The 16,251-nt window shown below is 40.5% G+C and overlaps 1 protein-coding gene across 11 annotated transcripts in view; it reads left to right on the top strand.

The window, feature by feature from the left end:
• PTPRT (protein tyrosine phosphatase receptor type T) overlaps positions 1 to 16,251 on the top strand; it is a 431,252-nt gene that overhangs the window by 99,914 nt on the left and 315,087 nt on the right. For all 11 annotated transcript variants that reach the window (XM_048321536.1, XM_048321540.1, XM_048321542.1 and 8 more), the window contains exon 2: positions 10,802 to 10,927. In XM_048321536.1, the coding sequence (XP_048177493.1) occupies positions 10,802 to 10,927 (126 nt within the window). The remainder of the gene's footprint in view (positions 1 to 10,801; positions 10,928 to 16,251) is intronic.

A 16,251-nucleotide genomic window follows, 5' to 3' on the forward strand; every position in this document is an offset into this window, starting at 1 on the left:
GAATTGTACTTACAATCTTTGACTATTTCAGTACAAGAGCAGCAATAAAGTTTGTCTGCAGTATTACCGAAGGTGTGGGGTTTTATACGTGTTTTACACGATCCTCCAAGATTACTGAAGGGAGGAATTGAGGTACTGTCAGTGAAATGGCTTTGAAGCCTGTTTCAAATTTAGATTTTCAGGATCTGCCCTTTACTGGGCCATCTCTGCTGCATGTCCATCCTGACTGCAACACCAAGGGCAGGCGAGGTTGGGATAAAAAGCCCGGAGTACCTGGTTCACATGTCTCAATGGACCAAGGGTTAAAAGATGACTGAAACCACGGTTTATATGACAGAAAAGGGCTTCTTATTCCAAGCTGGTCATTCAGTGTCCTGAGAAGTGATTGCTTTTAGATTCTTTCACCTTATGCCTTTCAAGTCTTAGAAAGAAATGTTTTAAGCATTTAATGCTTCCTGGCAGAGTTCAGGCTTGATGCTGCTTAAAAGGAATAAGAACTATGGAGTTCAGAAAACCTGTCTTGAAAAATATTTTCCCTTGGAAATGTATTATTCTAAGTTTCAGCCTTAAACTGGGGGTTATCTATTGCAAAGATAGGAGAGAGGCCTTAGATGATGGAATAGGAATATTTTTCTGTATGTTCATTGCCAAGCTGGTTTTGTATAACAAGGATAGTACTGCCTGAAACCGTTTCAAGGTGAAGTGCAGAGTGAAAATAAGATGTTGAAATTTTGTCCATTTTAAAGTTTGGAATTCCTCTAAAATCAAGAGCCTCAGCAGAAACTGACCTGTTCACATCCTGTCTTTAAAAAATCATTTTCCCCCATCAATGGATGGAGACTGGAGTGGCTCATGGGGACTCCTTCAGCAACACGTGGCTGATGGGCCGTTTTTGAGCCCACCTGGGACTTGTCACTGGCTGCAGGTGGCCAAGGATGTGTGACAGGGTGACACCAGGGGATGAGAGAGGCTCTGATGTCCCCTTAAAATCTGAACCCTCTGTAGAGATAACTGCACTTGCGCTGAAGTTACTCTGGATTTTTCTCCTCATTTCCATGCTGTCCCTCATTAATACAGAGTTTGGAATGCTGCAGCTCTGCTAAATGCACGCTCTGGGTCAGGGACTGCAAGAGGAAGATTCATGGCTGTAATTAGAGAGGCACTTTGCACATATGCTTCTGTAGTAGTAGGAAATTTGGTTAAACAGAAGAGCAGCTCTATATATTTTCAAGAACTCACAAGTGCTGTTAGGCAGAGACCTGTTTATTCCTGGCACGTATTTACTCTGTGTTTTGCTCTTTGGGCAATGAATTTATACAGAGGAGTCTGGAGGATAAAAACAAGCGAATCTTCCCCTGGTTCTTGTAGTTCCAGTGTGCTGCAGAAGACAGAGGGGTTTCCAGGGCTTGGTGTTTGCCCCACTGCCCTGGGATTCTGCACAGCGCCCTGGGTATTGCAGTGCAAGCGGTGCATCAAGGGAGAATATGTGTATGAAAGTGCAGAGACAGAATAAATGAACTGAAAAAAAACAATTAAAAGTCAGGTAAAAAAATGACTAAAATTCAAATCTGTAGCTGACTGTCAGTGCCTCAACCATCAGACAAATGATTGAGCTTCACAAGAGCCCTTGCAGAATCCGGGATTTGCCCTCCTGTTCCCAGTCTGACTCCAGGGCACCTGGAAGCAGAGCAGCTGGAGAGCCACTGTCACTTCTGGGGCTGACTTGCTCCTGACACATTGAATGAAGATCATGGTTTAACTGAAAACAATTTAAAATACGTGTCTTTAAATATCCTTGACATTGCACTTTAAATGTAATGTGAAACAGTAACTGTCAGCAACGAGTGAAAGGGCATTTGCAAGAGATAACCTTGATCTGAGATATGTATAAAGTTGAGGCTATAGGAATTGTTAGAACTCAATAAAAGTTATTTATACAGCCATTCTCTGGGAGTAGCTTCCAACAACAAAGTTATTAAATTTAGCATGATATGCCAGCTCAACACTCATTGCAAGTTATTACCATTGTATTATTAGCCAATTAGATTTTATTTGCTGATACTCAATAACAGATGATAGCCATCCTTTTATCTAAATCTGATATTTAACCACTGTGAAGCTGAGCTAATACTTGTCAAGCATGATAGCTCAAATATCAAGGAGTTTTTGGAATCCTGCACAGTGCTGGATCTTTAATTGCATGTGTTCAGAAGCAATTTAAACAAAATATTTGTATTGTTCACCAAGAATCAACCCACCTCATTAGGGTCTTCTCCAGGAAAACATTTAAACTATTGCTAATTCTTTTTAACTGCTTAGAACCCAGAGGATGTGTGTGTACACATGGACGTTTTTGTCCTCGTGCAGACTGTGGGTAGTGTTCTGGGAGTGCAAAAGTAAGATGCATTTTGGGAGTTCAGCACTGAGTTAATTTACTTCCCTTGGCCTCATTTGGGAAGACTGTTCAGTTAATGGAATGATTATAAAAATGCCAGGCCAGTAGGAACTTAAGTTCTTCTCTGAAAATGATACGTCTGTTCTAGTTGCATTTGATTGCAATCAGATTGCGTTTAATTTTATTCTGTGTTTGGTGGTGTGGCAAAAAACCAGACTTCCTACCCTTACTTAACTTAATCCTTGTGTTTTATGACCATCAACTTCCAAGAAAATATCTTCGCCACAAGGAGATCTTCCTCCAAAACAGGAGCCTGAACAGCAGAACAGGGAAAGGAGAAAGATTGGAAGATTTGTGGTTGCTGTTGGAATTCCTGAAATGGTGTCTGTTGAGACAATATTTTATTCATCACCAAAGATAATGTGAGTCAGTCAACGGCTGCTTCTTGCTGAAAGTTCAAACACATTAATTTGAAGTTTGTATAGAAGCTTATTGAGAAAGAGCGGCTTGCTAATGGAATATAAAATAAGTGAGAAACAGCTACTTCCAGACAGGTTTTTCTGCCTTGGTTGATAGTTAGAGTAAAACAAGGATGTAATTTAAGTAAGTGTGCAGCTTGAACAGGTATCCATGTGACAGGATAAAACGCTGAAATGAAGCAAGTCAATAGAGAGCTGGGACTGATCAAGGCTCCAGTGCAGCAGCCGAAGTAGAATTTAGTGAAAATGCACTATAAATACAATGTTAGACAAGCCTGTTAAGATCCACTGAATAATTAGCCTCAAGAATTTTCAGGGGCTGGAAGGAAAGAAAAGCAATGTTCCCTTTTTTTTTAAGAAACAAATGAATACCCACAAATAGTTTCTACTGACAGATATAACTAAGCACATCTTCAACAATCATGGCTAATAATTTAAGGTGAATTTTTGGAATACAAAACAGGATTATTGTAGGGAACAAACACATTGTCCTGTGACTTAAGAAATGAATTGAAACAAAGTAAGGCTTTTTTTTTTATTCTTAGTCTATAATTATAGCAGCAAGTGTGTGCTACAAGTCTGTGTTTTTAAAAAGAAATCTTCATTCTGTCATACTGTGACTAAAACAGGAGTCTGCTTCAGTGGTGGAAAGCCATTAAATTTATACATTAAAAGATTATTAGTTAGAATCTTGAGAAAAATTGGTGGGGAGTGTCTGTTTAAATCTTTCATGGCTTTGATAACCTGTGTTAATTTTACAAATTTCATTACCTTAGGACAGACAAGTCTGAAAATTCGTAGCATAAATCTTGGTGTGTGGCAGCAAACTGGAACTAACTGAACTTGGAAAATTTGGGTTCTTTGAAAAGGTGCGGGGTATTAACTGACTTTTTTTGTAGCTTGAAAGAAGAAACTAAATCAGATTAGAGATATGTACATATCTCTAATATTAACTTATGCTTAAAGCAATAAAATGTTCATATTGAGCTATTGAAATAGTGACAGCTCAGCTGTCAGGAGCAAAAATATATTCTTGGTATTAAATAAAGGACATACATTTTTGCAAGGCAAGTTAGATGAGTCATCCTTGATTTGGACATATACACTGAAACAAATGTCATTTAGTGTTAGTTTTAGTCCTAGGATACTTCAAAGTGGCTTCACTGATCCGTGGTGGATTATGAGGTACAGAATTAGTAATGAATGTCTGAGCTGGTCTAGGGCTCAAATGATGAGACGTGGAGGCAAGATTCAGCAAAGAGAAACCTGTAATGATGAATTTGAGAAAGAGAACTCAGCTTAAAATGACAAGTTCAGGGTATGGATCTTAAACACTCATTCCATGCATATCCACAATGCTTGCTCTGCTCTGTGGGATTAGGAGCAGAACTGATGAACTCTGTCAGGCTCTGGTGCACGTTTGGGACCAACACTTTCTGCAGGGAAGTGCTGGGAGAACTTGTTATTACTGTGAGGGCGCTTGAGAGTGTTTCACCTCACAAACCTTCACCTGTCTGGTACTGGTGATGTTCACCATGGACACCACACGTGATCTCTTACTCAGGGGAAGCAATCTTTTGATTGTAGCAAGGTTCCTATATACGGAGCAGCCAACTACTGATTTTATCCATGCATGTGGGACAGGTGTGCATGCAAACTGTGCTCACAGCTGCTTCAAAACATGTGGGAATAGATACGTAACACTGAACCTGCAAAGATAGCAAGGTCACAGGGCATATAATTGGAAAAAGATTTAGCAAATATATCTATATATACACACTGGTAGTATGAGTGTCTTCCTTAATGGGTTGATAGCACTTGAAATCACAATTCCAGTTTTAAACCAAGAAGAGCTTTTTTAAACTGCATTCAGGATTTTCAAGGATTACATCGATTTAGGGAAAAAAATCCCCCAAAACCTATACATACATATTTTATTTCTAAAGAGGAATAATTTTCATTGCTGTTTTTAAAAATAAAGACAAGCTTTCTGTATACTCTCCCTCTAATCTGGGTAGCCAGGACATGTAAAAGGAATGAAATTTAATCAAATCTAACAAGAATCCTTCAAACCTTGGCCAGGTAATTGTTACTGGTATCTCAGAGGATTGGCACCTTCCAGAGCATAGATAAAACTGTCTCTGCTCACATGTAAATTTAGCAAGACTATGTCAAGAGTGAGATGGCAGGACAAGAAACAGAACTGTCCTGTGGTGGGGGAGTCATTCCTCGACCATGAGGACTGACACTTGCAGCAGAAACCAAACCACATGCAGGCATGTGTTTGAGGCACTGGAGAAATCACTGATGTTTGTTTCTAAACCCCAAACATCTGGATGCCTCAAGAGAAGCTCTTCTGTGAGCAGCAGCAGCTGAGTAGCCTGGGATTTGTGTTTAATGGTTGAGTGACTCACCTGAATTTGTGCAAGGTCTGAGCTCAGTTCTTAAACAACTGACATCAGAAAAAGAAGTTATGAATGCTTTACTTCAGAGTTTATTCCACACTGGAGAATCTATTCCCCAGCTTCTCCTGGTGTAGATCCTCTGTTAGCTAATGAGGCGTAAAAAATGATCAAAGCTTTCCCTGCAGTTTGAGGAGTCAGAGTATCTTTGTCTCCCTTGTAGAGTCTGAGTTTAAACACACCCTGAACACATGGTGCCCTTTGACTCAGTAAAGATGACTTTTCTCTCTGCAGAAACCTGTTCTTTGAAAATCTGTGGTTAGAGAACAAACACTTGGTTAGAATAATAGAAGTACTCATTGAAATTGGCCAGTTGCAAGAGCAGGTTGATGTGCACATGTCTGATGTCTTCTGCCTTCATCTTTCTAGATGAAGGAAGGACTAGAAAGCACTTTAAGGACTTACTACTCTTCCTGAGTGAGGAAATTCCAATGTTCCTTGATTTATCCCATCTTAAAGCAACTCAGCACAAGCTTTACATGAACATTTTCATTCTTTACCCTTTCCCACTTCCATAAGAATATCCAACAAGATTTCTCAGGAATTTGCTATTTGAATTCTACAGTCTGAAAAAAAAGTTACGAATGGATTTTTATACAGTAAATCCCACACTAGGTGTTACCTTAATGAGCCAAATGCATCTTTTCTAGCCCTTGTAAATGAAAATGTCTTTGGAAGGGATAAGAATGAATGATCAGAAACAGCGGTGAGTTAATTTGTGGAATTTTATGGTTCATAAGCACTGCCTCATCCTAACAGTGTTTGTTTCTTCCTTTACTTGCTTTGCATTTTGTGCGTTTAAGATAAAAATTGATAGACTAAATCTCAGCTCTCATGAACGTTTCAAAAGGGATGTTTCCTGAAAAGTGTTCGTGCTTTCTGAACTTTTGCCCATTTTGTTGTTGTTTGGGGATTGTTGTTGTTTTTGTTTGGGTTTTTTTTTAGCAAATGAGAGAAGTAATGACTTCTTTTAGGAAGAATGGTGGAGTGGATCAATGAGACTGATGTTCTCATTGTCTCTAGCCCTTTCCCATTTTGAGATTGCTGTAAATGCCTGATCAAATTATATCTGCTGCTCTATTTCCTGTGTGTGTTTAGAACCATGGGATAACTGATGAGGCTTCTCACATCAGTGTTTCTTTATCCCTTTTTAGGAGTATTGTGTTTTTTATCTGGTGAGTCTGTGAGAGTTTGACATTGGATGACTTTATAAAACATTCAACTAATTGGATTTGTTAAAATAAATAAATCAAACACTAATTGGAATGTGCCCTGCCATTATTTTTGCTTACTGAATTAGATATTATGGCGTGAAGTTCTTTTTATCATATTTGTGCACTTATTTAAACACCCCCCTGGCGCACACTTCTGCAAATTCAATTATATATTCAAAGGAGCCATTCAATTTATGCAAGGCTGGTTTACATTTAATCCAGGGGCAAGTCTCAGTAAGTGATGATAGGTCTGCTCAAGATTAATTAGCATCACTCAGATGAGCAGTGGCATTGTTACAAGCCCGCAGTGTAAAACAAGGGATATTTTATCCTTCTTATGTGAGCCATTATTTGCTTCAATATGACCCTTTTCAGGAAGGGAACAGCTTTCTTGTAGATTTCATTTTGAGAAAAGGGTTCAACACCACCTGTGTTATCCAGCACCATCAAATCCATCTCCATTCCCTCTTTGCTCCCACTGAGCAACTGCATTTGTTTAATTTTTAGCCAAGCAGGAAAAAGGCTCCAAAAATCCCAATTTGTTTTCCAGAAATCCTCATTCTTGTTAACAATTTATGAAGATCCAGAACTCCATTTTGGTGATGGTGTAAATGATGTCATTTTCCTCAAGCTACTCTATGATGTGTGGCTGAAATGATAACATGCAAACCTGGTAACTAAATTCATCTAGGGATCTTCTTTTTCCTTCAACTTGAGGATTATTTTCTCAGTGTTAAGGAATAGCCCAGTTCTCCCTCCAAGCAGTCAGATTTCAGCCATGGATGATTTTCTGTTGGGATGGATCTAACCTCTTCCTGCCTTTATATGTTCCATCACGTTTGTGTGTAGCTCATATCTGAGTATCTGCATGGGTGGGGTGTTTTGGGAAATGTTGATATTAAGCTTATGCTGACATCAGTGAAAATAACATCTTTGCTTGTTACTATTCCTACTTCAGTGAAATCCTGAAATCTCTTAATTTTCTGAATCTGGGTGCTTGTAAGTGAAGCTGCAATGCCACATCTGCCAACTTCTGCAGAAAAGAAGGGCCACCACTGATGTCCTTGCTTGGCAGATATGGACACAAGTCACTGTGGCCAAGTGGCTTTACCAAAGGTTGGATATAAGGAAGAATTTTTTTTACTGTGAGGGTGGGCAGGCCCTGGCACAGGGTGCCCAGAGAAGCTGTGGCTGCCCCTGGATCCCTGGAAGTGTCCAAGGGCAGGTTGGATGGGGCTTGGAGCAGCCTGGAATAGTGGAATGTGTCCCTGCCCATGGCAGGGGTGGGACTGGCTGGGCTTTTAGATCCCTTCCATCCCAAACCATTCTGTGGCTCTGTGACAGTTAAAGTAACCCCAAAATCTGTGATATTCTGATACATTGTACTACTTTCACTTTCTGAGGTTTCTTTCCTGATCCATAATCCAATATGCACTGCATATTCACAGTGTGGAGAGAAGAGCTGTTGGCTTTTTGGCTCACCAGTCACTGTGGCTCTGGCTCCCAGCTGAGCCTTTGCTTTAGTTTTAATTCTGCTCTCAGCTGACACACCAGAGCAAGAAGCCAGTGGGCACTGCCCCCCTCTTGTACCCAGGATTTACAAAGCCAGCTTGCTCATCTGAGCCTTTAAAATTGATTCCAGCTTTTTCTCCTTGTCCTCATTTCTTGCAAATTAACCTCCACATTCCAATTCTGCTGCCTTTAGTAAATTAATCCTTCTGGTTTATTGCCCTGTCACTCTGTGTTTGGAGGTTTTTGCATGAACCTTTTCTCTGAAGTGTAGGTGTCTTGCTGCTACTTTTAAGTCCCTCCATGGTTTATCCTTTCCTTTCCTGTTCAGCTGTGCTACAGGGTTAGCTTTGACTTTCAGGCAAGGCACTTTAATGCTTCCTCAGGTGTTGTCTTGTACTCCCAATTAATTTCCACAAGTTCTCACTGTGTCCCTTTTTCAGCTCCTCACACCCCACCTTCCTCAGTGAGGATAAAATCATCTCTTCAGCTGATTATGCCAAGCTATTGACAATTACATTCCCAGTTCAATGAGCACTGCTACCCCGTATTTTGCTACTATTGCTTGTTTTGCTTCTGGGACTTTGTAGCGGCTCCTGTGCAATTTTCTCTGTGTACAGGACACCTCATACAGCAGCTGGGCTCGAGCAGAGAACGTGTTTACAATGCCTTCAAAGTAATAGCTCCCAGACAGCCCCATGCCTGTGTGCTGAGCAGAGGGAGGGTGGGCATGGTTTGTGTCTGAAGTTGTGTTATTAAAGGGAATCTGTCAAAAAGAGAATGCCCCGTGTGGAGGCTGAGAGCAGAGGATTTGATTTTGCCTCTCACTCCTGCTTGCTGGGATAAAGGTCACTTTCAGCTGCACTGCTCGCTCCCACACAGTCCAGGATGCCTGGATCTTCCCTTAGGTTTTTTAATGAGCCTGTTCAATATTGTAATTTTGAACTTTTTCACCTTAATTAGTTTAAAAAAAAAAAAAGTTAGGGAAACAGTTTAAGTGTAATCCTGCTTGTTTTGACAGCGGGGAAGGCTTCATGAGTGCAGTAAATTAAAGGCAAGGATTATTATAATGTTATAAAATCATGACAGCTCAGAAATATTTGCAGAAACTACTGAAACAAGCAAGCTTTTAAGGGACATAAAATCTATTAACAGATCTATTTATAATGAAAATATGTAATATATAAATTTTTTAATTTTTTAGGGCAAGCTTGATCTTGTTAAACTTTTCTTTAGCAACAGGGTATTTTGAGATGCCAGGTACTCTACCCAACAAATCTTTCTAGAGTATAATTGACTAGAAATTTTTGGTGAAGTTTTGTAGAACCACTTAGATAATCAGCTGCAATCGGAGTGGGCGTACAATCACTTAACAGAATAAGGATTGGTAAATAGGATTGGTAAATATTAATGACATGAAATATATTTGTAATTTGTGAGGAATTCCACAGGAACTGAGAGTTTAGAAAGTTTGGGCTTTCTAAGGAGATAGGGAATACGGGTGAAAACTAAAGAAGGCTTTAATGTCTGCATGGTTGGGTGATCCTTTATTGTGAAGGAACCACAGGTCAGTGATGTATGGGCTATTCGTTGTGTGAGTGCGGGCAGTGCAGCCTGTGGGGAGGAGTCAGGAACACCTCTGTCCATACAGCTCTGATTGGTGTCAGGAGCCATTGGCAGCTTGGCTGGCAGAGCAAGGGAGTGTTGCCCTGAGCATTGTGCAGCCCTGGCATGTTAGATGTGGCCAGTTGTCTTTGGAGGACTGGGATCTGCAGAGAAAAATGATCCTTTCTTCCCTAAGAGAAAACCAAAGCTTTATAGACACACTCTGGGCATGATTCGAGTCTAAAGTCAGGGACCCAGATCCCCTGATCCAATGGATCCAGTATGAAATACTTTGCCAGACTAAGTTGGGTGGAGGTGAAGAGGATGGTGCATGAGGTCATAAGGGACATCAGTGTAGGAACATCCTAGGGAATAAACTGTCTCAGTTTCTCTGTGTGGCCCAAGTTTCAAAGATCTGCGCTGCAATACAAAATTTCATTCCACAGTTCTGGGATTTCCCTTGATTCACAAGTGTTCAGACAGCTGCCAAGTTATTTATGAGAGTTAACTTCTTCCAAGTATTTCAGGAATTGCAGTGAAGATCTTGCAGTCAACAGTCTGGAAGGTGTGAATGCGAGTCGACATCTGCTGCTTCTCATTCTCTTGTTCAGAAACTGCAGGGCCATGCTCAAAAGTATTGACTTGAAAGACTTTGAGGAAGCTCCACGTGATGTTTAAGAGATGGTTAAAGCCAGATTAAAGAAGATCAAAGCTTAAAAGTAAAATGAAGTGAGGGTTCACTGTAGGAACAGTAATTCTGTGCTTGTTTGCCATTCACACGCCTCCTTCTATTTTCCTTTATTTTTGTTAATACCTTGGAGTTTCATGGAAATATTCCTGCATGGGGGTATCCTATGCAATTTTCCTTGAAAATAGCAGGTTGAAATAAAGGGGACTGATCTAAGAAATAGTAGTGTGGAGGGAAGGAAACAAGGGCTTCCAGCAGATATAAAACACAGAAAATACAAAGATATTTTTTGGACATCACCTTTGGTGCTGCATGAAAAGTAATGTTCAAGAAATTAATTTTATTTATTTTTATTTCCTGTGTGAGCTTGGGTACAAAATATCTAAGTAAATGGCCTGCCACAAAGAGCGAAATAATCCAGACATACTTTCATTTTTCTTGGCTTTTAGGTGGTTGTTCGTTTGATGAGCACTACAGCAATTGTGGTTATAGCGTCGCCTTGGGAACCAATGGATTTACCTGGGAGCAGATCAATACTTGGGAAAAGCCAACAATGGATCCTGCTGTCCCAACTGGTGAGTAAGGAGCCTCATCAACAATGGTGAGAAGCATTTCTTGGAGAGAATCAGCTGTTGCTCCTATGTATGTGTGTACTGGCTCTGGGTACACACAACAGGAGAGGAGGATTTTGCTCAGCGATAAAAAGTTAATTTTGTGTTCAAAATAATCCGACAAAAGAATTCAGAGATGTGAGATGGCTTTTTGCAACATTTGCCATGGGCTATCCTTGCAGAATTGTTTTACATTTCTTATTCTTATTTTATTTCTTATTAAACAGAGAGGAAATGTTTTGGATATAAAACTCTTAACGTTTGGCCAGCTTTTGGCGTGTTTCTGGATGAGAGAGGTATCGGGGGAGGTTCATGTTGGACAGGACAGAAGAAGTAAAGCTTTGAAATGTGTGGAAATATTGGACATTCTAGTTACCATTTAGCTCATAACTGATTGCTTTAAATTCCAATTTTGAGAAAGACAAGAAAGTTCCTAGAGAATTAGTTGTGGTAGCTAATGCTTGATTAGGCTGGGACTCCAGACAGGAGAATTTTCATACGTGAGAAAAACATTTCCAGCAGAGAGAACTACTAGAGTTTCTAATTTATTGATCGGTACTGAGTATAGTGTAGACTTCCATGTGATAGTTAGAATATTCTTAGAAGAGCTCACAGTGGTGTTAATTTCCAAGTTTTGCTTTTCATTGAAAGTTACCATTATGCTTCATATGGGAGTGAATTCTCTAGCCTTAACATGCTGTGGAATGTTTTGTTCACATTGAAAAAGAACTTGATTTAAGAAAACACTTTAAGGTTCACTAAAAATCCTACTTTGTCCATGTTGGTTGCCACCTAAAATAGCAGTACAAATCTCTTTCAGGCACACAGTGGCAAACAAACCTCACCAGCCAGTTAAGACTTTGTTTTCGCTCCTAAAAATAGAATTATTTGTTCTGGTTAGTGCATTGCACTATGAGAGCATGAGCTACTTGGAAGAAATGGAGTATAATGATGTTCAAGACATTCTTACGCCTGTAATTATTGGGATAAGAGACTTGTAATTGCTTGCTGCCTGGCAAGGACACGGTGAGGAGCTGAGACAGCAATAGCTCCCTGCCACAGCCACTGACAGACAGCCCAGAATTCAGCCCTGGGTGCTTGTCAAGTAAAAAACCAGCACAGGAGACACCAGCCTGGCTGGGCTTCCTCCAGCACTGAAAGCTGTTCTGTGGATTTGAAATCATTTCATCATTGGAAATTGTTCAGAACAGGAACCTTCAAAGTGTGTCACACCTGGTACCTCTTGGTTTGGCTGCGGCATCCCCAAAGGAGTTAATTGTGGAAGCTGCAGATTTTTGGTCCTGTCTGTAAGAGAGCATTTCATGATTCTGGATGTTGTTGTGTTTTAAGTGATGACAATTTTATCTCTGGAGCTCCTCAGCATTAGGTTCATTGTTGTGTCCTTGGCAAACACCAAAGTAGAGAGACATGGCAGATCTTTGAGTTAACTGAGCCCAGAGTGAAGGAGTAGGAATTTACACAGTTTTGATGCAGTTGGGAATCTGGAACAAATGGGAAGGTTTATATGCTTGCACTGGATGATTTCAATACTTTGTCAACTCCAAATGTTAAAGTAAACCTTTCCTGGCCTCCTTATGAAGGTGTATTGTCATCTGAAATGCCCTGGAACCATGGAGAGATCAACAGAAATCACAGAGCTGGAAAAGAGCTCGGAGGTTATTGACTCCAACCATTATCCCATCCCTAAGCCCTGCTCCCACATCTGTGTGTTTTATGGCCCCATGTACCACATCTCCTCATTTTATGAACACTTCTAGGGGTGGTGACTCCACCACTTCCCTGGGCAGCTGTTCCAGTGCTTGACAACCCTTTCAACCAAGAAATTCTTCCTGATGTCCAATCTAAACAACAATAGACAAGCAACAGTCTGGAATGGCATGATTAAAAAAAATCCAAGCCAACAAACCAACCCAAAAAAAACCCCAAAACAAACAACTCCATATACACAAAAAACTACATGCCAACCCCAGAACATCACAATGTAATTTCTCCAAATACTTGTGGTTTTCCCCTTTCCACGATATCTGGAATCACAAAAAAATATCTAGACATACTCCAGCAGCTGCAAATTTAATTAAGGTTAGACCTCAAACAAAAAAATGCAGAGAACTTTATTGAAGGAAGAGGCAAAGGTAAAGCAGCCATCGTGGGAATGTGCTCATAAATAAGATGTAAAAAGGTTTTAAGGAGCATGAGAGGAAATGAGTCAGTTCCTGATGGGACTGATTGATGTTACAGGACTGTTCCCAGAGAACAAAAGGCAAAATCAGTAGGTGGAAGATCATTCACCACGACAAATGGGTACAGAAGGGCCTGGTGTAACAAACCCTATGTTTTGAAGAGCTGTCCAAGTCATGCTAACCTTGGAGTAAATTACAGTGTTCAGTCAGACTGCCTGAAGCTGGTGGAGATTTTTGGAGCTATTATTGAGAGTCTATTGCTGGCTACAATTATGGTGCTTGTGTTGGTTACTCTTTGATAAGCTCTTTGGTGGGAATAAAAGTTGTTTACTTAAAATTCATATCGTGGCAAAGCCAGGTGGATAAACTGATGAACAGCATGTTCCACTCCTACAAGCAGGGACGTCTTTAAAGCTGGAGTCCTAGAATATGTGATGACTGACTTTCCATTCCACTGAATTTCTCCATAGCAGCTGAGAGCAGCAGGGTGTAAATCCAGTGACCTGCAGGGTGTAAGAGGTGGTAACAAAGATGTGTTCATGAAATAAGCATCCAGAGGCACGACAGAGCGTGGAGAGTGGTGGCAGGAGTGCCAGCAGGGCTCTGGGAATGCACCAGTAATGCAGATTTTCTTTGTTGGGATGGTATTTTAAACACTGGTCGGTTAAAATACCACATTGTGCAAAAGGTAAAAACAAAGAGCGAGCAGGAATGAGGTTGGTTCAGTGATACTGAGCCACTCTGCAGTGCTGGAAGCATGGCCAGCCCCTAGCTGCTTGGCCCTTTCCTCTGGAAAACGTTTTGGCTTTTGTAAGTACCAGCAGGTCCTTTTGAATTCAACCAAGCCCCAGAACTGTGTCCTCCTGAATGCTAATGATGCTCTCTAGCACTTCTTAAAGTCCTTTTCACTGCTGGATCTCAGAGTGCTCTTCAAAGGAGGTCAGTACCATGAATGAGAGCCCAAGTCCCCAGACCTGTGTGATTCTCTGCTGACACACTGCTATGAAGGTCTCTGCCCAGGGATGTCTTTCCAGTCTTTATTTTTTTAATTAAAATGTCAAAAAAAAAAAAAAAAAAAAAAAAAAAAAAAAAAAAAGGCGATTAAACTGCTCCATTAGCAATGTAGAAGTTTGTAGGCAATTTGTTTTTCTCTGTTGCCGGCAAATAAACTGTTTCCCGTGAATTCTGTGATTAATTCCTTAGGGCTGGAAACAGTGTTAATTGGGGGATTAAGAACCAGATGTTTGTTGTTCTGAATAAGTGTTTCAAAAACGTGGAACACATGAATTGTAGGTATCCAACCCCCAGACTTCAGTGGGACTTTCGTTCCACCTCCTTGCACAATCACAGGAGTGATTATAACAAAATATTTAACAGATGGGTGTTTACTTAAGCCTGAATACCCTCAGTGATGAGTATTCTGCAGCTTTTGGGCTGCTTGTTCCACTCTTTGAATTATAAAGGTTCTCAAACCTTCATTTTCCTTCCTGCGGCTTCAAGTCATTATATTTTTTTTTTTCCTTTTTGAATAGGGAGAATAATCAGTTGTTGCTCTCTTACAACCTCTCTCGTACAGTTGTATGCAGTTAAATCTTTATTCTGCAGGACTAAATGTGGCCCAGTCCTTTTAACCTTTCTTAATTATCTTGTTTTCTTTCCTGTGCCTTCAGTCATTATTTTCATACCTTTTTGGGGCTGTTTGTCTGAAGTTGTGCTACAAGTGAGGATTCAGCACTCTGCATGGCAGTGCTGGCAAGAGACAAGACCAAAACCAGTCTGGGATTCTATGAAAGTAGGACTTGAGCTCTTTTGTGTGTTTTTTGTTTTTTGGGGTTTTTTTTGAGGCAAATGCTTGGTTAGCACCACAAAGAAATGTGTTTAAATCAACCAGGCAAAAATACTACTTTTACTTTCCATGTCACGACATTGCAGCATTCCAAGGAACCAGGACCTGGCTGCTCTTGCAGCAGTTGCAGGAATAATATTAATAATGAAAGTATTTAACATTTAAAGTTCAAAGCATTTTACTATCATTTGCTAATTAACTCCAATGGAGACTTAACCAGGGCTGACTAGACTGAAGTAATTACTTTAATTGTATTAAATATGGTTCCATCTGAATGCAAAGGCATCGTGTCTTGTGCACGTGTGCAGCTGCATTCTTTGCTGTTAGATTTTAATCCCACATTTACTTTGTGAAGTTTCCCTGTTCCAGCTTAGATAAATAGTCACACAGAGCCTGAAGATCTGGCCCCACCTGCCTGACTGCTCACTTCCTTTCATCTCTGTGGCACTTAAAGCAAGTGCTACTTTGCTTTCACAGAAATAAACAATAATTCTTCTCAAACAAATGGAGTGCATGTGCATATAAACATAGATCTGCATCTCTGCATGCTCCATATCACTGCTGCTTCTTGCTCAATTGCTTTCCAACTGGATGTTGTTTGTCTAGGAAATAGAAGTGTAGGTGTGGAGAATAAATGGATTAGCACAATGTTTGGAATAAATGGTAGTGTTCAGAATGACATCACTTGTATGTTATCAAGTGCAAATGGCTTCACTTTGCATCCTTAGTCCACAGAGTCCAAACGTTTTCTGCTAAGAGCAACAGGACCTGTTGTTTTTGAAGGGTGATTTTGTGGTAGAAATTGGTGCATTTTTATCTCACAAGGAATCATTCATTTAGGCTGGAAAAGCCCTCTAAGATCATCAAGTCCAACCATTAACCCAGCGCTGCTAAGGCCACCTGTAAGGCATGTCCCCAAGCGCTACGTGACATGCTTTCCGTTGTTTGCAGGGGTGATGCCCTGGACAGCCTGTTCCAGTGCCTGACCACCCTTTCGGTGAAGAAATTTTTCCTGATAACCAATCTAAACCTCCATCTAAATGGTGGAGGTTTTGAGATTGTATTTTCAGGCACAAATGAGTGCTGAGTGTGGCCTTGTGAGTCTGCATCCTGTGGCCCAGTGAAACGAACCCAGCTCAAGAGCTGTTGAGGGTGTGCAGTGTTCACCTCCCTTGGATGCACGGCACCACCCCACTGAGCAACCATAGCAGAATTTCTGTCTTTCCTCTTGCAGCAGAGAT

This window comes from Corvus hawaiiensis, chromosome 17 (genome assembly GCF_020740725.1).
Source record: "Corvus hawaiiensis isolate bCorHaw1 chromosome 17, bCorHaw1.pri.cur, whole genome shotgun sequence".
Classification (NCBI taxonomy): Eukaryota; Metazoa; Chordata; class Aves; order Passeriformes; family Corvidae; genus Corvus; species Corvus hawaiiensis.